At 38.4% G+C, this 23249-nt stretch overlaps 1 protein-coding gene across 1 annotated transcript; it reads right to left on the bottom strand.

Annotated features, from left to right (window-relative positions):
- Positions 1–19610: 19610 nt before the first annotated feature.
- LOC149153880 (beta-fructofuranosidase, cell wall isozyme-like) lies at positions 19611–22205 on the bottom strand. The gene is made up of 7 exons (XM_089443957.1): positions 21977–22205; positions 21833–21841; positions 20743–21608; positions 20492–20659; positions 20113–20351; positions 19895–19985; positions 19611–19802 (listed from the first exon to the last, which is right to left on the bottom strand). Exons 1-7 carry the CDS (start codon positions 22203–22205, stop codon positions 19611–19613), a joined length of 1794 nt encoding a protein of 597 aa, XP_089300083.1.
- Positions 22206–23249: the final 1044 nt, after the last annotated feature.

The following is a 23249-nucleotide window of genomic DNA, read 5'->3' as shown; positions in this document are numbered from 1 at the left end:
TCTGCCTCGGAACTACTCGATGCAACGAGATATTTCTTCCTACTCATCCATGAGATCATAACAACTCCCTGACTAAAGCATCGTCCAGTAGTGCTCTTTCCATCGGTATCATTGCCACCCCAATCAGAGTCTGTGAATGCAACTAGCTTGACTTCCTTACTATCATACGTTAGGCAGTGATGTATAGTGCCATGAAGATATCTCAATATATGTTTGGCATCTATCTAGTGATCATAACGAGGCTCCAACTGAAATTGACTAATAATGTTCACTGCAAACATATATATAGCCTAGTATTTATGAGATACATCAAGGAACCCACCAACTGTCGATATGAGGTAGGATCCATGAGACTAGAGTCAAAGCTCCTCAATTTCTTGAGGTTGGTGATCGTAGGAGTAGTCATCAGCTTGGAATCCCTCATCATGTGATGAGGAAATTAACCCATAATCATTTTATGATTGAAACAAATAACAATATTAAATATCACAAGTTACTCGGAAACAAATTTATTTCTTTTTATCATAAGTGGTAAACATCACAAAAATTATAAGTTTCAAGGAAAAAGGTTCAATTTACCTAACTAATAGATTGTGATTTCTTATTTTTAACAATGAGTTTTTGAATGCATAAATGGATTTAGGCAAATTCTTGGGGCACTCTGGTAACTTAAACTTATGATTCTTAATAGTCTCTGTCATATTTAATAGAAAATCAACCCCAAAACGAGCATCTCCTATATTAGATAGACTATCCATTCTTTTATAATTCCCATCATAAGTTATGAGGGAAATGCTATATTTTTTTATTAATTTCATTTAGGCACATCTTAAACATTTGACATCCTAATCAAAACACATTTAATAATTTTGGTTAGGTCTAAAATTTTCTTTTAGCATGTACATTTTGTTTCAAATTTTAACACTATGGCATTCAATACTATTGTGACCTAGTTTATCTTAGTTGGAGTGAACATTGATGGGGAGGATCCTTGTATGACCCTTTTGTGTTCTTTGTGAGATTCATAAGACAACCCAATAATGGCCATTCCAAGCACAGTAAAGACATTGATGCTCAATGATGTCATGGTTTCTTTACTCATAGGAGTTGAGGTGGAAAGCTTCTCATTATTTTTTCATGGAAGATTGAATGACAAAGACAAGAAGAGAGAAAAGGGTATATCCAAATCCTCTCAGAGACAAAAAAGTCTCTTGGAAAATCCAACGAAAAATATTGGAATTGTAGTAAGGCAGGGCATTACAAAATGGATTGTAAGGAAGGGAAGAAGAATAATAATAATGAAAATCATGATTACGATGATGAATTTGAAAATAATTCTCAAGAGGATGGTGGAGATGCATTTTTTATAGCGTTAAAAACTCATGGGATGTAGAGAGCATATTTGGTAGACTCCAAAGCTCCCTTCCATATCATTTTCCATCGGTTTTGGATTTTATAAGTGTATGACCAATTTGATGGTGGGATGTATACCTTGATGATAATTGCTCTCTTCTTAGCATACTATGTTGGAAATAATACTAAGAGGGGGGGTGAATTAGTATTAGCAATTTAACAATTTTTCATTTCCATAAACAAATTGATATACGCTACTTCTGTTAATTAAACCTGCGTATATATGCAACTATGTTTAGAGAAAACCATGTATATCTTGTAGACTTCTAATTTAGTTAGCTGATCTTAATCTGTGTATCAGAACCATAAAACAATAATCAAGTGCAGTAAACAGTACAGGAAATCACACACATGAACACAATATATAAGGTGGAAACCCAATGTGGGTGAAAACCACCTGCTGCAATTCGTCTCTATCTTCTTTTAATAAGAAACTTCTTTTTACAATATTTTTGTATTGGTGCAGTCTTATACAAGTACGCAGGCTACTACCTGCAGAAGGCTACAACCTTCTCTCGTTCTCCGGCTTCTCTTGGAAGGGAGCTACAACCCACTTAGCTCTTTTACTAGCTGGTGTCCTAGTACATAGGTGCTGACCTACAGAAGGCTACAACCTTCTCTTTTATTCCAGGGACCACGTTTCATAAATTTTTAGACTGGATCCATCAATAGCATCAATCAAATATCAAATATATCTGCATCAACCAAACTCCTTTGCACCAACCAAAAACTGAATCACACAATCACTTCTCTGAATCTTGTAACCAGAATACAGTAACAATACCAGAACCCAACCAGAACCTAGAACACTGCAACAATAGACAGAAGTAGCTAAAACATATTTTATGAAATGTACGCTACTTCAATATGTAGAAACTACATGCATATGCTACTATATGAAGGCAAACATGCGTATATGCTATTTTGAATTACCAAACCAGCGTGTATATGTGCCTTTGCTATGATGAACCTACATACAGATCTATAAAAGATAATTTACCCTTTTCAAGTATTCCGACATCAGTCATACCCAGATTATCAAATTTACAGATCAAGTCATGCGCCAAATATAACAGATCAAAATCACACAAAGATACTTCTCTTCAAGCCTTAAGATCTTAACCCATCAATAGAACTTATCCTTCTTCTAGCGCTCAGGTTCCTCCTTGATTCAAATCCAGCTATGCACCATAACCCAATGACCAGTATTCTAGATCTTGCTCTTCATAAGATATTCAATGTTTGAGTGCCTTTGCCTAATGATCTCCTTCCCCTTTTATAGTCTTAGGCCTTACTCAATACCATGGTCCAAAACCACATAGAACCAATACTTGGGACCCAATACCTGGGTTCAAAACTTCGGACGAGATACGATGGTCCAAAACCATAGGTCCAAACACCAAGGACTAAATACCATGGACTAAAAAATAAGGTTTCCCACATGTATGCGCTTTTCCTTGCATGAAAGTGCGTGCATACGCATATGCGCCTTTTGATCGGCGATCCCGCTTGTATACGCGGCTTGGTCAATGGGAACCTGCATATACCTTCTTTTCCTTTATTCTGAGAGCTTGTGAGCCTGAATTGTCATTTGAATGATTTTCCAATGAGTTGCCATCAAGGACAATACATGTGCCATAGTGCCAAGCCTGTGTTATAATGCCAACAATCTCCCCCTTTGGACTTGATGGCAACCCCAAGTCACTCTCCCCCTTTGTCATCAAGGGAAAGGGGTTATGCTCCCCCTGAGTACATGTTGAAATCTCTGCTCTGCTGAGTTGTCCATGCTCCCCCTAACTGTAGGCAAGGTCTGCAAAAATATGTTCTACAAGAAGAACATGACTCTATACATCATAAGTGACCTTCCTATCACAAAAGACTCATACATACATCCATCTCCCAACCAAGTGGGGATATACCAAAATTGACTCATCTACCCAACCAAGTGGGGATATATCAAAAAGTCTATACATGATAACACAAGAACCTTACATCATCCATCCTAGGCATAGTGGGGAAACAAAATAGGTCGTTACATGACCTTGATGATAAAAGATATATATGACATAGAGACGAAATATCTAAGCCAAGACTATGAACTATCATCAGCAACATTTGTTAATCACCATCAGCAACCATGATCTCCCTCTGCACCTGTTCCATCTGAATCAAAACAACTGTGAAATTGTACGAAGATCTTCTAGGGTAATTCCAACAATGATAATGCATTATATGCTCCCCCTAAACCTGTGCCAGATGATCACTGATAGACCCATATCAGACTCTTTTCATCCTGAGTCAGGCCCACTAATTTCCTTCAAACCAACATATACGCAACTGTATCCACCGAAACATGCGTATGTACGCAGATGCTCTTCATGAAACTCGCGTACACCCACTTTTCTCTGAAACAGATAAGTGTCAACAACAAGATGATGCATCAACTACTCCCAGCTTTTTTTTGAGGTATTCAAATGTCTCCCTGGGTAGTGGTTTGGTGAATATATCAGCAACCTGTTCCTTGGACGGAACATACTCCAATTTGACCTTTTTTTCAAGCACTTGTTCCCAGAGAAAATGATATTTGATAGTATGTGTTTGGTCTTTGAATGCATGATTGGATTCTTTGAAATACTTATTGCACTTGTATTATCACATAAAATGGAGATGGGTGGAGTACAGGTGATTTGAATGTCTTGCAATGTTTGCATCATCCAAAGGAGTTGTGTGCAGCAAGATGCAGTAGCCACATATTCTGCTTCAGCTGTAGATAATGCAATTGAACTTTGTTTCTTCCTAAACCAAGATACTAATCTGGAACCCATAAAGAATGCACCACCACTAGTGCTTTTTCTGTCATCCACGCTTCCTATCCAATCTGCATTTGTATATGCATGAAGTGTGAGATCTGTGTATATAGGATACCATAAGCCATAGTTTTGTGTTCCTTGAAGATATTTGAAAATCCTTTTAACTACCTGAAGGTGTGCTTCCTTTGGATTTTCCTGAAATCTTCCAACTATTCCTACTGCATGCATGATATCTGGTCGGGTACTTGTCAGATAGAGTAGACTTCCAATCATGGATCTATACGTTGGTTGATGTACTACTGCTGATTCATCATTTGCACAGAGGCTACAACATGTTACCATAGGGGTACATACTGGTTTCGAATCTTCCATGCCATATTTCTTCAAGATCTGCTTGAGGTACTTGGTTTGTGATAGAAAGATACCGTCTTTGTTTTGTTGGACTTGTAAGCCAAGGAAATATGTGAGCTCACTAAGCAAGGACATTTCAAATTCTTTCTGCATCACCAAGGCAAAGTTTGACTCATGGCTTCTTCATTGCTACCAAAGATGATATCATCAACATACACTACCAGTATTAGCAATTTATTATTGTCAATTTTTATATATGGATTACTATCTGTTGATCCTTTTGAAAAACCTTGTTGATGGAGGTATTTGTCCAGACAATAATACCAAGCCCTTGCAGCCTGTTTAAGACCATAGAGAGCTTTTCTGAGTTTGCATACAAGTTTTGGATCATTTCCAAGGATAAATCCATCTGGTTTCTCAATATACACTTCTTCTTCTAAGTCTCCATTTAGAAAGGCAGATTTCACATACATTTGATATACTTTGAACTTCTGAAAGCTAGAAAGAGCAAGGAACATTCTTATGGCTTCAAGTCTGGCAACCGGTGCAAAAGTTTCTTCAAAGTCTATACCTTCTTGTTGAGCATACCCTTTACAAACAAGTCTGGCCTTGTTTCTAATAACATCTCCATTTTCATTCAACTTGTTTTTGAATATCCATTTGGTTCCTATGACATTCTTATCATTAGGTCTAGGAACCAATTCCCAAGTGTTATTTTTTTCAATCTGCTCAAGTTCTTCATTCATGGCCTTGACCCAAAATTCATCTTTGCGTGCTTCATGAATATTTTGCGATTCGATGGAGGAAAGCAATGCTAGATAGCTTGAAGCTTCTGTAATAGTTCTTCTTGTCTGTACACCTACCTCTTTCTGTCCCAAAATTTGAGTCTCTGGATGGTTCTTCTGAACATACCTGGATGGAGTCTTTTCTTCTACTCTTATATGTTCTTCTCGTGCCTCATAAGTTTCTTCTTTAGCATTAGTCTGATCTGATGTGGAAGGATAATCCTCATCTTCTTCCCTGCACTCTTCAGTTTTTACCTGCTTTAAATTTTTGCCTGCTTCATCAACCACAACATCAATACTTTCAACAATTTTCCCTAGTCTTTTATTATAACACTTGTATCCTTTACTTCGGGAAGAGTAACCAAGGAGAATGCCTTCATCTGCTCTAGGTTCAAACTTGCCAAGGTTTTCATCATTCCTTTTGATGTAACATTTACTTCCAAAGACTTTGAAGTATTTTACAGTAGGAGTCTTACCATACCAAAGTTCATGAGGAGTTTGAGTGTTGTTTACCTTAACATTTGTTTTGTTGAGAATAGTGACGACAACAAATACAGCTTCACCCCAGAAGGTTGCAGGAGTTCCAAACTCATAAAGCATAGCATGAGCCATTTGTTGAACTGTTCTGTTCATCCTTTCCACCACTCCATTTTGCTGAGGAGTCCTTGCAGTAGAGAATTCCCTTCTTATTCCATGTTCTTCACAAAATTCAAAAAATTCATCCGAGGTGAATTCCCCTCCTCGATCAGACCTGAGGCATTTGATTTTGTGATCTGATTCATTTTCAACCAAGGCTTTGAATGCTTTGAACTTTTCAAAAGCTTAGTCTTTATGCTTCAGAAGTCCTATCCAACACATCCTGGAAAAGTCATCAATGAACAATATAAAGTACTCTTCTCCTCGAGGTGACGTTTTCCTTGATGGACCACATAAATCAGTATGGACAAGCTCAAGTGGCTTACTAGCTGATCTTTCCTTCTCAGGGAAGTGTGTTCTGGTTTGTTTACCAAACTGACATGATTTGCATATTGTATTTTCTGGAAGTTTTATGTCAGGAAGATCACGAACAGCCTGATATTTGCATGCTCTCCTTATCTAAGGGAAGCTTAGATGCCCCAATCTTCTGTGCCATAGTCAGTGTTCATCATTTTTGCTTAGATAGCATTGTTTTTGTCCTCCCTTGAGTATGTATAAATTATTTGGAGTTCTTATGCCTTTGATCACTGTTTCTCCTATATCAAGCTTAGTAACAATACATCCATTTGATCGAAATACTACCTCATTTCCTTGATCACACATTTGACTAACACTCAATAGATTATGATTTAAGCCATCAACATACATAACATTTCCAGCTTTGACCTTTTCTTTCAAAAGAACAAAGCCTTTACCTTTTATGAGTGCAAGGGTGTCATTTCCAAATGAGACCTTCCTTTCCTTTTCTAAGGCACTATATGGCTGAAGTTTTTCTTTATCGCCTATCATATGTTTCGAGCATCCACTGTCGATGTACCACTGATTTTCCTGTCCTTCCACATATAATAAGGCTATACCACATCTTTCTGGTTGCGGTTCTTTCTTTCTCCATGTTTTGGGACCCAATGAAGCTTTCTCCTTCTTAGATGTTTGCTGAAACTTACTCCTGCATTCAAAATCTTCATGACCGAAGTTGTTACAAATAAAGCATTCTATTGCATTTTCAAGAGTAGAAAATTTATTGTAGGTCCTTTTCATGATCCCAGTCACACTCCTTTGATTTCGTGCTTCTCTAGTCATGATGGTCTTGTAGGCAACACATTGAGCAGCTTTGCGTCTAAAGTTATGACAAGAGAAACATTGGCCATTAAAGAAATTCCTGCGATTATCAAATCTACCGACCAAGTGATTGTAGTTTCCATTGACATTCATTCTTGAGGAAAATTGAGAATTATTTACCTGTGGTTGGTTGTAAGTTCTATTCATCCTTGAAGTAGATTGACCCTGATTTACCTGGTGATCTGCTTTAAGCCTTTGCCGACGATTGTCGACCTGTTCACTTCTCCTTGCTGCATCAAGATAACTTTTGGAGGTGGATGGCTTCTGTGCTTGAGATGCTTCTTTAGTATATCCAAGACTTGTCTTGATTAGAGGAGAACACTGCACTTTGATAATCTCATCTAAAGTTTCAGATCCTTTAGCAAATCTAAGATTAAGAGATTTTGTTTTCTCAATATCTTTTCTAAGTCCCGCAATTTCACATTCTAACTTTTCATTGTGTTTTTCCCTTTCAGAAAGTTGGAATGTCAGAGTATCTATGTTCATACTCTTTTCTTCTAAATAAATTTTAAGTTTAGAAATTTCTTCATAGAGATCATCTTCATCTATAGCATCCAAGAAATCATCATAAAGAGAACTTGGAACAACAAGGAGATATGATGTCTAAAACATCAAGTGGGACCACAGGGTCTTATGTTTTTAAAATTGATAGTTTGTTTGTGGATGTAGAACAAATGCAGGGGAATATTAATGCAGATGGTGAGACAAGGGTAGCTCTTGGAGAAGGTAAACAACAAGAGATTAAAGGAAAACTTGAGGAAGAGACTATGTTCGCTGAAAACATAGTAAAGGATCATCAGTTCACCATGATGATAGGCACAGTGGAATTGGCCATGGAAGCTTTTGAGACAGTCAGTAAAAAAGAAGGACATCTACTGAAAGATGTTAAGAAGGAAGAAACCTATGCAAAGGATTTAACCTTGGGAGAAGGAACATCTTATGATTGGTCACTAACAAAGAAGGGTTTTGTAGAGGATAAACAATCTTTTGAAGCTGTCAAAAGTATGGAAAAGTATCCTTCAAAAGATGAATACTCTGGAGTAAAGGATAAGGGAGAATATCTCTTGAATGAGGAAGGCAGTGACTTATTGCAGCAGAAATAACTTAGTAATGAAATTGTTACAACACAGGGACGATTTCTTGTGGGAAAAAGAGATAAAGTTTAGTTTGAAGAACTGATATGTGAAACAACAATTGAAATTGTTAAGCCTTGTAATTTTCAAACTAACAATTCGTTTATAAATGTAGGGATTATAAGTGATGATGAAGTACTTGCGAAGTGTCATAGAGAAATTGCATTGCTGGAGTATTTGTTGGGAAATTCAGAGTATGAAAATGTGATTGCAGAGGAAGAAGTTCACTATAGTGAACGAGGACAAAAATACACCACTAGAGCAAATGGTGTGGAGGAGAGACTAGTTGACAATCTCATGAATTCTTTTGAGAATTGAAAACAGAATACTGATGTGCTGACAGAGGAGAAAGGAACAAATTAGAAAACTGAGTTGTTTCCAAAGGAAGATAAGGCATAAAAGCCTTATGTTTTTTATTTTAACAAGTGTTTTGTGAGTGCAGGTTTAGTTGCAGATGCTGGAGGAAATTTGGCACAAATGAGAAACCAAATAAAAATGAAAGAAGAAGATTCTGTGGAAGAATTTAATCCATGGAACAGAGATGCTCAATTGCTAGAGAGAATGCTGGAAAGTCATGATTCAGTGCAGACAGAAATAATCATGGAAGAGGGTAAGGATGAAAGGGAGGCAGTAAGTGTAAGAGTCAACGAAAAAGTTGGAGCAAGAGTAAGAGCAATGTCTACAATGGTAGCAAGAGCAAAAGTAGAAGAAAAAGTAAACCAGAAAATACAAAGTGAAAGTAACCAACAACAGTTTGAAGAGTTAGTGGACAACGGCAATAACCTGAAACAAAGAGAAAGAGGAAGAAGTAAGAGGCAGAATATGGACCAGGCCAAGGATGAACTGGAGACAGAGATTGAAGAATTATGGCAGTCGATGATGAACCAGTCCATGTGGAGGAAATTGATAGCAACAGGAAGGATGATGAATCAAAACTTGAACCTGATTGACAAGGAGGAAGATGAAACAGAATACATCAAACATACAACAGCAACAAAGGTGCAAGGCATTTGAGCAGCTACAAACTAAAGTTTGGGACCCTAGAGGTTTTCTATCAACTTATGAAGACACATGATCAGCAGATCATGAATATTTTCTACTTTGGGAGTCTGATGCAGGAGCATTCAACCCAAGAGAAAATCATTGTATTTTAGTAGACATAGGGGGTCATGTGTTTTAAGGAAGTTGGATTCCTAAGTGTTGAATTAATGTAATATTTAGGCTTTTGAGTGAGTAGGATAGGAATTAATTATATAATGAGAGATATTTTGTAAATGCTCTCAAATGAATGAGAACATGAGTGGTTAATAATGATGAGAGAGTTAGAAGTCAATTATAACTCTTAAGGTAGTTTCATGATTCGAGGAACTAGATAGGACATTTAGGAGTCAGTTTAGTAGATTAAGGATCTGAACCAGAATTAGTTCAACAGAACCTTTCTGGTATAAATGTAAGCCTACGAGTAGAGTGTAAAGGGAGGAGGCCACTGATATTGAAGATCAGGCCTGAGAGGCAGAGAGTCTCGATATGTAATCAATTGTTTGTATTTATATAATAGAGAGGTTTGTCCTGAAACTATATAAAGGAGTGTGTTTCAAGTATTGATTGATGTTTTATGAGTGAATCGGAATTCTATATGATATATGTGTGCAGGTAGAGTTCTGTAGAATACACAGAGGAGAAGAATGATTCAGAGGAACCATAATAGATCATCTAATCCAATTGAAGGATCAGAGTGAAGCTCTGGAGAGGTAGCGAAGTGAGAATTCGCGGAGTTAAGCTCAGAGGATGTTGAGCAGCGGAAGAGCGAAAAGAATGAAACCATTGAAGAAACCCGAAACCACAGAGTAGACACTAAAGAAACGAAGTAAAGTCAAAGAAGGGTTGAACAAAGAAGCAAGTCGTCGGTGGATGGAAACCGTTGGATCTTGGAGATCAATAGTCATTAGGTGTTAAAAATCTTGGGCTTTAGTCAAGAAGGAAGGCGGATTTAAAATTATAAGTGGTTTATCAGGCGGAGGAAGAATGGTAAGTGGTATTGAAGGGTGAGCACCCGATTCCACTCATCAAGCGACATGTAGCACTGAGGAGGAGAGAGGAAACCACTTTTCAAGTAGTTAATCCTCGTGCTTGTTTTCTACCCAAAGGCGTTGTGGACCGTCGGTTCCACTAATTGCAGATCAACGGCGAAAGACTATCGAGCAAGTTGTGTTTGTTCGGAGAAGACATCAGCCGTTGATCGGATGGTGGAAGATCAACAGCGGAGATCAATTCGCATCGCAAATGTTATATGGAGTTGGATCGGAAAACAAATGCAACAAGCGATATGGTGAACCTGATAAGGTTATTGAGCGCAGCTTATATGAATTGAAGTCTGTTATGTTAATCGCATATTGGAGGAGATGGAGTCATGTGTTAATGTGACTGTGGAGATGGAAAATCACGATAGCGATAAAGGTAATCCTCGTTAAACGTGCAAAGACCATATTTTAAGCGGAAAAGGTATGATTATGCATGCTTTATGGGTATTTCCATTATAAATGGTTTATAATAATAAAAGCATCGATATGGAGGATTATGTAGTAAGTCCAAGATTACGAAAGATTAAAGTGGGGGTTTGATTATACGCGGGAATAAGAATTAATGAAGGTTTATAAGGGTTGAATGAGTCCCGATATTAAAGTGAATGAAGTTTATAAGGGTTAATGAGTCCCGATAGAAAGGAAAGGATGGATTAAAGGTTAGACTTGGTTAGTCTATAAATTATTCTGCAAGGATTAAGAAAGGGGCCTTAACCATATTCTAAGTGAAGATTTGACTCCTTAGAGAGTTAAAATTCCTGGGACAAATGTGTTTATGCATTTTACATGCATACTGTGGGTGTAAGCGGGGGTAACCATGCATCAAATTTCCATGATTTTTAATCCCTTTTGATATTGTAGAAAATCCATAAAAATACTTATGATACATTCCTCCCATCACAACTTAAGGAGCATTCTTTCACTCCAATCTCTAAAGAATAAACGATCATAAGTTTTGAGGATAAAATTAGCAAGCTAAAAAAGTAATTATTATAATACTTTTTACACCATCCCTAGCTCTTAAGGAGTTGACATGCCATCCCATTTACTAAGTAATCTACTAAAAATCACAATTGAACAGAGGATAGGAGGCCTCATCACGAGTCAACCTACCATGATCATAAGATATAGTGGAGTGACATTACCACTTCTAGTTACCAAGCTAGGGTAATGGCCTTTGGCCTTCTGGTCAAAGGACAAGAGGTCTTATCATTAGTCGGCTTGTTCACCTCATTAGCTCTAGTGAAAGTCATTGTTATGAATTGGTTATCGTGCCAGAATAATGGCCTTCTATATATATATATATATATATATATATATATATATATATATATATATAATTGAAACTTCCTTAGTAAATGGGACAATGACATCTCAAAGGGTTATAAAGACAACCTTGTCAAGGCTATGGACGCCTGCTGCCAACAGAGACCATGTCTGTGGTATTGAAGTAAAATAAAAAAAAATTACAATATAGCTTGGCTATTTTGTTCCTTCAAAATTAATAAGGAAATATAGTTAAATTTATTATGGATATCTATAAAATCCTCCTAGAAAGTGGTGATGTTTAGTTTTCCATGAGTTTTTCATTATAATTCTAAATACTAGGAATAATTTTTTTTATTTCGGAAATCCAACATTATAAATTAATCTCCTTTATTCTCTCTAATGATGTATTTGATGCAACTATTGTTTCCATCCATCTATTCTTTGTAGAAATCTCCACACGTCTTTATTTTGTCTGCACCCTCCGTGGATCATAATAATTTGAGTTATCATTACATCACACGAGTCATAAAAATCTCAATGATATCCTCACGTGTCATAGATACACTCCACTTTCTATTCTTTCCTTTTGATGGTTACTCTGTTGCACTACATTAATACAAGCTTACCCTCCAATTGTGAAAAACCTATCATCCATTAAAACCTGATTAACGATCGCAGACATCCTTTATCTTTTTTTGGGGGGCAAGTTGGCACTGACAAATGACTTATTATTTGAATTTTTAAATACCTTTGCATGCCACGATCACTAAGCCTCTATACTCTGTGTGGAATTACTACTATTATATATTTTGAACTTTGTTGTTTCCAACTACAAAATTGTGTCATGTTGAACCATAACAATGGGTGTCCATTCGGTCCGATATGAACCTATTCAATTACAGGGTTCTGAACAGGTGTGCAACATCTTGATTCAAGCTGGATGGATGGAGTATTTTGAGTTTTTATAGGGTTTCGATAATGAGATTACATTAGAATTCACGAAGAATTTGGACAATAACACAACAATAGTGAGAAATATACAGATACACGTAAGTGAAGGTGCAATAGTGAAAGTAACAGGTCTTTCGACAGAAGGAGAAAAGTGGTACGAGATACACATTTCTCTCAAGAACGCGAGCCCCCTGTTTCTAAATAATGGTGAAGAATTGATCAGAAAAGGAAAGGGGTATAACCCCAATTCATTGTCGGAACCGTGGAAAGATGTAACAGGGATCGTCCAAAGATCCTTCAATACTATTTTTCTACTTTGTAGTTGTTGTTACCTAAGAAACAACTTGATTGTATGCTAAAAAGTAATTAACATTTTATAAAATGTACTAATGATTATATATTAATATTATTTATAATCAAAATTAAAAAATATTCATAATGTTAGCCATTAATATTAGTAATTTTTTATTGAAAAAAAAACTTAGTTATTATATTTCAAAGTTCCATCTCTATCTGAATTTTTTTAAAACAAAAAAATATATATTTGGAGACATGTGATTTTCTCGACACATTACACAAGATTACCCATCATTATAAATGAATTAACACACTTTCATATATCATATATATAATATTTTTATAAATAATAAAACATAGTCATATTTATAATTATGTATATTGACTTAATAAATAAAAAGAAATGTATATATGAAAAACCACTTTATATTGTTGTTAGATATAATCTATGGTATTGATATTTTTATTTTTATTAAAGTAGTTTTCAAATATATTAATAATTTTAATTTTAATAAAATTGATAAATATTTTTATTTCATTATATATAATATTATAAAAGAAGCTTAAGGGTTTTAGGGAAAAAATTGTCATATAGTTTAAATGTGGAGAATGATGTCATTATTGCAAAATATAAGAGTGGCATGACCACACTATATCATTATTTCAAAGTCGCATTAAAATTGTGATTCATAAGCCATTATTTCAACATGGAAACACCAAATATAAATAGAGAAGCATCGATATCCCCATTCAAATATAAATAGAGGAACAAAATGATATTTTGCATGCAAATGTAGAGTTATTTTGTCTTGGAGTGAAAATAAAGGGTTTGAATGGGCCAAGTCAACGAATTTTTATATATGAATAATGTGTATATGCTTTGAAAAATATGCATTATGCTTGACAACAAAACTCACAACCTTGATGGTCATGAAATCCTCCTCAAACACAAATGATACTCACTAGGAATTCATAGTGTCCATAGTGGCATATGAAAGTTATTTTTGGAATGTCCTAATCCCCAACTCTGATTTGGTGATAACCTGAGTGAAGGTAAATATTTGAGAATTACTTGGCCCCTTTCAGTTCATCCATTAGCTCATAGATCTCGGGGATAGGATAACGATTCTTTATGGTCTTCTTGTTTAGAGACCGATAATCTATGCACATTCTTAATGATCCATCTTTCTTCTTAACCAATACTACTGATGAAGCAAAAGGGCTCGAGCTTGGTCAAATGTGTCCTAATGCCAACAAGTCCTAGCTTTCTTTCTTTATCTCATCCTTATATAATTTAGAGTGTCGATAAGGGGTAGTGATGACATCTTGGACCCCTTCCTCTAGTTCAATGATGTGCTCGAATCCCCTGTCTGGTGGTCATCCTGGGGGTATATCTCCGAAAAAACCTTCTGGTGTTTTTGCAACAATGGCATGATGTTAGGGGGATACTCATGTTGTTTTTTTTATTTCTTCTCCATGATTCTACACTCCACCGCCCATATAATATCCCCATGACGAAGATCTGCCTCCATCCTATTGGATATCACAATCTTGGGTGGATATGTATGCATCCCTGTCAACATTACCTTCTTATCATCTGGCCCTGTGAATGAAAATTCGAAGACTTGATAGTTTACTGTGTGGGTCCCGATTGAATATAGTCATTGAACCCCTAATACTACATGAGAGTATGGGCAATCCACTACAAAAAAGTTATCGGTAACTGTGTAGTTCCCCATTGATAGATTCATATTAGGGTCTATTTTAGTGCATGGCACGCGGTTGTGCTCCTTCTTTCCAGGGATCAGAATTGTAAATCCCCCAAACTCTTATGTCGATATTCCCCTTCTAGCTACAAATTCTGCATCAATGAAGTTGTGGGAGGCCCCTCCATCAATCAACACAGTTACTTTCTATCCCTGTATAGTGCCCCTAATCCGAAGAGTGTGATACTGTGGCACCCCTGTGAGAGAGGAAATAATCCCTTCCTAGGTCTCGTCCTATATTGCCCCCATGCCCTGTGATTCTCCTTGACTCGGTTCTGGTTGCTCATCTTCATCTTCGCTTTCAGAAAATACTTCAATATAGTGGGCCTTCCCTTTTGTACACCATGCCCTGGTGCCCAAGGTTCCTGACAAGAGAAACATAGCCATCTCCTTCTGAGGTTTTTCCTGGTTTCATCATCCAACTGGCTCTTCCCAAATGGCTCCCTATGTTGCTCCTTGATTTCTTTCCCCTTTTGAGGGACAGTTGGTTTAGGTAGGAACCTGGCCTTGGGTACTCCATCTTGCATGTCTCTTGCTTCGCTGATTGCATCCTGCAAGGTCGCGGGTTGGTAGGATTTGACCCAACAATGCAAAGGTTCTGACAACCCTTCTATAAATAACATAACGATCTGAGCCATTGAGAGGTCGGTGACCATTACTGCTAGTATCTAGAATTCTGTGATATATGATTCCAAGCTTCCTGTCTGGAGCTGGGTAAGCTCCCGAAAGTACAATTTAAGGTCCTTCCTATCAAATCTTTCTATCAATCTCTGTGTGAATTCTGTATAAGAGATGATGCATGTATGCCCTAGAGTGACCATGTCATTTTTCCACCATTCGTGTGCTTCGCCATCAAGATGAAGTGTGGCGTATTTAATGGCATCCTTCTCACGCATGGGATTGAGTTGGAAATATGTATCTAGCTTCTGCACCCACGACCGCGCTAAACATTTTGTTGATCCCTCAAAATAAGGAAGAGTTACCTTTCCCACTACTTTTTGCATATCCTTGTTTGACGAAGGGCCCCCATATGTGGCTGTCTTCCTATGATGTTTACTCCTCGTAGTAATATTCATTGACAGTTAAGGTAGCTTTAACATTTGGAGGCAACATAACATACTCCTTCATCTAAGTTGTAATTGTTTTTGCAATTGGTGAAAGAGAGTCTTGCTCTTTGGAGAAATCATCCAAGAATAACGGTATGGTTGGTCGGTTGAAAGCGCTGCTCTGAGCGTTGGCATGCTCTTTAGACGAACCACTGCCCTTATGTTGACCAGTTCATGTGACGGACCATCCCCTCCGGAATGAAAACTGCCTTCCCTCTTATTGATTTACACATTAGTTTGCCCCATCTATACTTTAAGAAGTTCCATAATGGTATCTTGAGTGGCGACAATCTTTTATAATGCATCTACAAGTTTAGAACTTTCCTAATCACCCATTGGTTTTTCTTCTTCTGACTCTCCTTGGTCTTCGTTTTTGCCTTAACTTCTAGCCTTTTTTCCCTTCCCATTGATAGTAATCCCTTTTTTGTTTCACCCTTCTTTGGCATCCCACAGCGGGCCAAGATAGTGGCTCTCATACCACTGTAATTAAACTTTAGCTAACATTTAGAGAATTGAAAATTCTAGTAAACAATGTACCCAACACTTATACGCACAAATTGAGTCAAAGGGAATCCATTTCATTATTGAAAATAGCTCCAGCCATATTTTGGGTGCATTACAAATTAAACTAGAGCAACTATAGATATAAGCTGCCTGGATAACACAGAATAGACGATTCACTGGGCCATTTTTACCACGGGTGACGCAGTGGGGAATTTCTTTATTGGCGTGTTGCTTCTCCAAGACTAAATCGGTTGCTCCCCCCATCAAGGTTCGTGGCCCCCTCTTTCCCTTGTGTGCCACGCTCCCATCCGGATCTGCGCTTTCTTGAAACACGTTATTTGGCACCCTCGTCCAGTTCAACTCCAATATTCGACTACGGCTCCAACAGACCCCACGATTTCCAACTGCGGACTTTCAGCGGAGCATCATGTTCTCCAGTTGCGGACATAGGCAGCTCGTCTCCCTTCGTGATGCCGATTTCCTTTCTGCGCCACATGAACAAAAGAGGTCGTTCACTAGCCGTGGAGATGGATCGCTAATTTAATCAGCTGGCTAAGGCTCGTCCCTCTTGGTTCGATCAGAATGCTGGGTTATTCTCTCTTCTGACGTCTGGCAGAAATTGAATCTATCTGTTGATGCGCTTCCCTTTGATGATAGATAATCCTGCAGAGGCAATTTAAACTGACACTCGTGACCGGGTAAACAGATGATGCCCAAAAACCCTATCTAGATTAAAATAAAATAAAATACGTCAGACCAGCTAGGGTGATCGGAGGGACCACCGAAGTTGGGTGGCCTCCTAGGGTGAGAGATCAAATTCCACCGAAGAGAAGCTGAGGATCTCACCTGAAAATCCTTACTTGCAAACTCGTGTGAGCTCTCAAACTATTGATGAAGAAAAAACCCCAAAATTCCATCGCTTGCTTTCGATCTTCATCCTCCTTTTATAGCTGAGATGATTAGAAGAAACTATGGGCAATACTTGATTCAAAAACAAAAACTATGGGCAATGGCTGCTTATTTGTTTCTTACTATTATTATTAATATTATTTGGGTCCAATCGGTGAATGGATGGGGATATCACATTCACAATTTTGATAGTCATGAAATCCTTCCACTCATAGTATATAGTGCCTAAATCGACCTTTTGAGGCTCAAGCACAATGAAACATGCTTGGAACTAAGATACATGAACTCTCTAGGATTATCCAACTCAAAGGTCATCAACAAAATCTCAAATCACCACATCAGAAAATGAACATTGTTAAGCGGTATTACACACCATGGATTATAAAAATGGTCGAGGGACACTAAAATTGAGGACCCCATGCCTTGAAAGGTTTTATTGAAGTTTGAGGGTCATAAATGAGGCTTCAAACCACAAAACATGAACATTTTGGGGGATCTTACACCTCTCACTACGATAATATATTATCGTTAGGAGGTATTGCACACCATATAGATGGTTGATTGGGTTGATGAAAAAATATAAGATGATCACAATCACTATGTCATTATTGTAAAATATAAGACTAGCATGAGACCACTATATCATTATGGCACAATTACAATAAAATTGTGATTCATAAGTCATAATTTCAACATTGAAACATCAAATCTAAATAGAGAAACACCCATATCCACATCCACATCAAAATCTAAATAGAGTAACAAAACAATAATTTTCATGCAAATGTAGAATTGTTTTTTCTTTGAGTGAAAAGAAAAGGGTTTGAATCTGAACACAATGCATTTTTTTATATACAAATAATGCATATACTTTGTAACAAATATGTAATATGCTTGACAACAAAACTCACAACCTTGATGGTCATGAACTCCTCCTCATATAGAAATGCCACTAATAGTATACAGTCCCTAAATATACCCTTTGATGCTCAAGCACAATGAAGCATGCTTGGAACTAGGACACATGGACTCTCTAAAATTCTCCAACTCAAAGGCCATCAACATGATCTCAAATCACAAAATGGGAAAATGAACATTGTTAAGTGGAATTCTTCAACTTGAAAATGATGAGTGAGGCCTCAAAACCATGGAAAATTTTAGGGGCTAATATTCGCAAGTGAGTTAATTTTCCATGGTTTAAAAAAAAAGATCCTTCGGTTGTAGGTCCATAAATGAGGCATCAAACTACAACACGTGGCTATTGTAGGGAATCTTTAGCCCCCCATTATGAATAACATGCCACTAGGAGGTAGCGTGCACCACATACATTTATCAATGCCATGACAGTGGTAGAGGGATGAAATCAATGGGTACCTAAATGAAGCATCAAACTACAACAAGTGGCTATTGTAGGGAATCTTTAGCCCCCCATTATGCATAGCATGCCACTAGGAGGTAGCGTGCACCACATACATTTATCAATGCCATGACAATGGTAGAGGGATGAAATCAATGGCCTTAGGCCTTGATTGAGGCTTCATGGCGTTGACATCCAGGGAAACGGCGTAAAACCACCACACATGGCCAACGTATGGCGTCTTTGGGCTTCAATCAGAAGTAAGTAAGAACGAGTGGGAGGTATTTCAGAGCATAGATAGGTAAGAAAACCTTCATAATAGTGGGTCGGAGATGAAATAAATGGACATAAGACCTAAAAGATACCTCTCAATATTAATGGCCATGGAAGAGTTATGAAACCACCACACATGAGAACGTTGAGAAAGAGAAATATAGATGAAACTAGTCTCCTACCACAAACTAATCTGAAAACCATGACATTTTTGAGAGGATAAAATCAAAGGCATAACGATTACACTAATGCCTTTTAGACTTGAGACCATAAATAAATTCTCAAACTAACACATTTAACCCTTATACATTACCTAATTTATATAAAACTAAATGTGGAAAAATATATCATTGTTGCAAAATGAAACAACCACTATATCATTATTATGGCTAGATCATCATTGTGACCCATAACCCATAAATCGTAATTATAATCCACATGAAAACACCAAATCCAAATCATAATTATAATCCACATAAAAACACCAAATCCACATCATAAATCATATTATAATCCACATGAAAACACCATAAATCATAATTATAATCCACATGAACACACCATATCGAGCTGGAAACATCCACATCACGATTCAGTATGCCATGCCATGCAGACGATGATATCATTGACTGCCCTAAAACATTATTTATTTTAAAAATTCTGATCATGTAACATAGGTCGGTAATATAAGAAAACTGTGATCACACAATCACAAGCCAAGGCCAGGCGGTTGCACTAAGGTGAATTTGGCCCAACTCTTGACAGAGAAACAACCACATCACAATTCACTTCACTTGGATTGGTATACTTGGGTGGCAGTTTTCATATGCCAGGCGGAGAGTCGACGGAGGAGGAGGGGCGATTTGTCATAATTAAAGACGAAGAGATGAACTTTCTCATTAACCGCCATCATCGGATAACTCCTCGACGTAATGCATGTTCTCCCTCCCTCTGCAAAACTCTCCACGATTGAGTGATCAACCTGCGCACACATGAATAGTAATCAATCCCTCCACTCCAATTCCATTAATGCTAACCTCAGCTTTGATTGAAAATTGGCTACACAGTTCTTACCAATACTCTAAGCGATAGCGACCGTTGGTGGGGCGTCACGCTCACAAATCCTCCATAGCTCGTCTTATCCACATCCAGTTGCAGCGTAGACCTGACCTCAGCACAATATATTTTCATTCAAATTACAATTACAATTAAGTGAAATTTGTTATTAAATATACGCCTGATCAGTTAATATATGATCAATAATTTTGATATTAAATATAGGCCCGCTGCACCTGCTCTGATCCACGCACAAGACCACCTTTCTGTGGACATTGCCATGAAGTCTGCCCTTGAAAATCTTGAAGAAGACAGCGCTCCTCTCTTTGAGATCATCAGATGCCAACACCATCAACCCGAATCCCCTCGTATTGTTGTTTCCCCCGCGACTGCACAAGCTTTGAGCTGTCATTCCCTCCAACTCCTCCACTGTTTCATAGTCGCCTCCCAACTCAAACTCTACCTCCACGTCCACCTGCAATGCAATGCAATCACGTATGCATATAGTGTGCTTATATTCATCGCATTCTTCAATGCAATCCGACACACACATATATCCATTCTTATAATCTTAACAATATCTAATTAGATATTAATTTTCGTAATGTCTATTACCTGCGCCGCTCCTGAGTTGAATCCCTCCACCTTCATTACCGATTCTCTTTCCAAAACAACGTGGTCCTTCCTTATATTATGCTCGCGCAAAGATTCAAGCTCTGACACTGGCCACTGAACTAGGCTTCTCCTGGTAAGAGGATCAAGCCGCACAACCCTAGGAATCGCCTGCACATCAAACAGCACCTAGTATTATGATGCACCAAGCAGAAACAGAGCAGATCAGGTAAGAATTAGGATAATATAGATACCTGAAGGGAAGCCCATCCTTTGTTGAGGTCATCCGCCAAGCTGTCGGATTCGTTGATCCAACCCCACAGAATCCTACGGGACTTGTTATCGTCGAAAAAGGTCTTGGACGCATAAAATTTACCGTAGTCATACCTAAGACCATTGGGGCCCTCGACAGATCCATTGTCGGGGAGATATCTGTCCAACTGAGGCAAGTAATGGCCCACTGTATAGTAGTCCACTTTGGTATTGTCTAAACTGTTCTTGAGAACGTGCTTCACAGAGGGACCCGTGCTTGAGGTGTCAAGGCCATGACTGCCATAGAGGGACACCGGGTAGAAATCAGGGCACTCCCACATTCCAGTATGCCTGGCCGAGTGCAGCGGATGTTTGGCTTTCACCCATTTAACGAAATCTTTGCTTCTGTACAGCAATGCCATTCCCACTTTATTCTTATCCCTTTTGCCGCCCACCAGGACTCGCCATCTTTGGTCTGATCCCAACCATGCCGTCGTTGGATCTCTAAAGGAACTGGCGTTGATGCCAATAGGCAGCATGATGGGATTCTGCGGGATCTTCTTCCACTCGCGCAGCAAAGGATCCGATGGGTCCTTGGGAACAGCCATGGGTTGAACTTGTTCCGAGGCATTGTTGCATCCTGTGTATAAGATTACGGGAGGGCCCCCTTTGTGTAGGAAAGTGGCAGATCCAGACCAGGCTCCATTGGCATCATACCATTCATCAGGGTATATAGTTGCACCAGCCAAGTGTACCCAATTTACCAGATCTCTTGAAACTGCATGCCCCCACATGATGAGTCCCCACACAACCGACTTGGGATTATATTGGTAGAACAGATGATAGTAGCCCTTGTAGAACAATGGCGCTGCGATTCAAAATCATTACAGTGCAAGTTATTTAATTATCTGTCACATAAAATCCTCTTCCTGGCATCTACAGCAGATCATGCATACATATTAAGCCTGCTCTAATCCACACTTCTTCCCAAGGCAAAGGACACGCATTTTCATTACATCCTAGGTAAAATAGTAGCTTGTTCAGGGAAAACGCAGCTTTCACGTCATTTTGAAATTCATTTCTTATACTCACCATTTGGATCTTCAGAGTAATTTGCCGCAACGCCCATCACGCACGCACAATCAGACACATTAGTGACAGGAAATCCCAAGTTCATGATTAAAATTTCTGCAGATGGAAAAAATAAAAACATACAAAACAAATAAAATTATATACCATTCATCCAATGTTTAACGGGCTGAAAATGATACGCTGTTCTATAAGTTTCTCTGGGCGCCAAGGAACTGGATTTTGATGCTTTGTGAGCCGCCAGGGAACTGGATTTTGATACTCTGAGAGTCGACAAAGTAGCTTCATCCCACTCATGATGAGAAGCTTGCAAAACACGAATGAGTAAAACCAAAAGGAATGGGCAAAGTAGTGAATAACCCTTCCCCATTGCCATGAACCGATTACTGGGTCAAGCAAAAATCTTAATGGACGGTGGTAATGGATGGTGGTAAGTGAGCGCAGGCTAAGATTAATATGTATAAATCTTACAGTGGGCGCAGGCTAGGATATATATATATATAGCTGGGTTGATTGCCAAATCGCGGGTGAGAGTAACGTAAGGAGCATAGACGCGACTGACGCGGAAAAAAGGAGTCGACGCGGAGGAGGAATGGGCAACGAGGCGGAGGAGGAATGAGGAATGGGCAGGATGGGTAAGAGTGATCGCAATTGGGGTAAAAAAAATTTTAAAATTTTGAAGTTTAACCAGAATAATTTGGATTTACAAAATTTTTATCAAATTTTTTTATCGAATTTTTATGATTTTCTGAGTAATTTTTCATCTTATGATATGATTCAGTAAAAAAAATATCTGATTGGAATAGGGTAAACAAATTTCAAAATTTTGAAGTTTAACCAAAATAATTTGGATTTACAAAATCTTTACCAAATTTTCTCTGAGTACGACCCTAATTTCTATGATTTTCCCAGCAACCCCTTCACCTCATTAGGGGAGGGTCGCCATTACATGTGCGCCCTCCCCGCCACGTCAAATAACCACGCGTAAAAGCACATGGAGCCGGTACGACACATGTCCACCGTGGAGCTCCATGTGTTGGCTACCTTATCAACCCATAAATCTTTGTGTTCGCGCCATTTCACAGGTTCGTTTGGGGTCATTGCTGCGATGTATGAGTTTCCCTTTGTGTTTCTGCTCGGGGCCGGTTGTTGGGCGAAGCCCCCCGCCGATTATGGCACGGGACGGCCCCGGAACCTGCGCACTTCGTCGTTTATTCGTGTGCTGTTTGAGGCGTTTGTTCGGTTGACAGGGTTTGTGGACCTGCGCGCTTCGCCTGGTATGCAGGTGCTGGTGCGAATGTTTGCTGGAGTTTCAGGGTTTGTGGTTGGCACAACGCTTCTGCTTTTCTTGTGCTTTTCCGCCTGGAGTTCTTGGTCGTTCTGGAATGCCAGTTGTTTAGCATTTCTCTATTGCTGGTCT

The sequence above is a fragment of the Pinus tabuliformis genome, chromosome 9 (genome assembly GCF_031772625.1).
Source record: "Pinus tabuliformis cultivar Carrire ecotype Pingquan chromosome 9, CPIR1, whole genome shotgun sequence".
NCBI classification, from domain to species: Eukaryota; Viridiplantae; Streptophyta; class Pinopsida; order Pinales; family Pinaceae; genus Pinus; species Pinus tabuliformis.
Note: the sequence above shows the minus strand (reverse complement) of the source record. Positions and strands in the feature narration are given on the sequence as shown.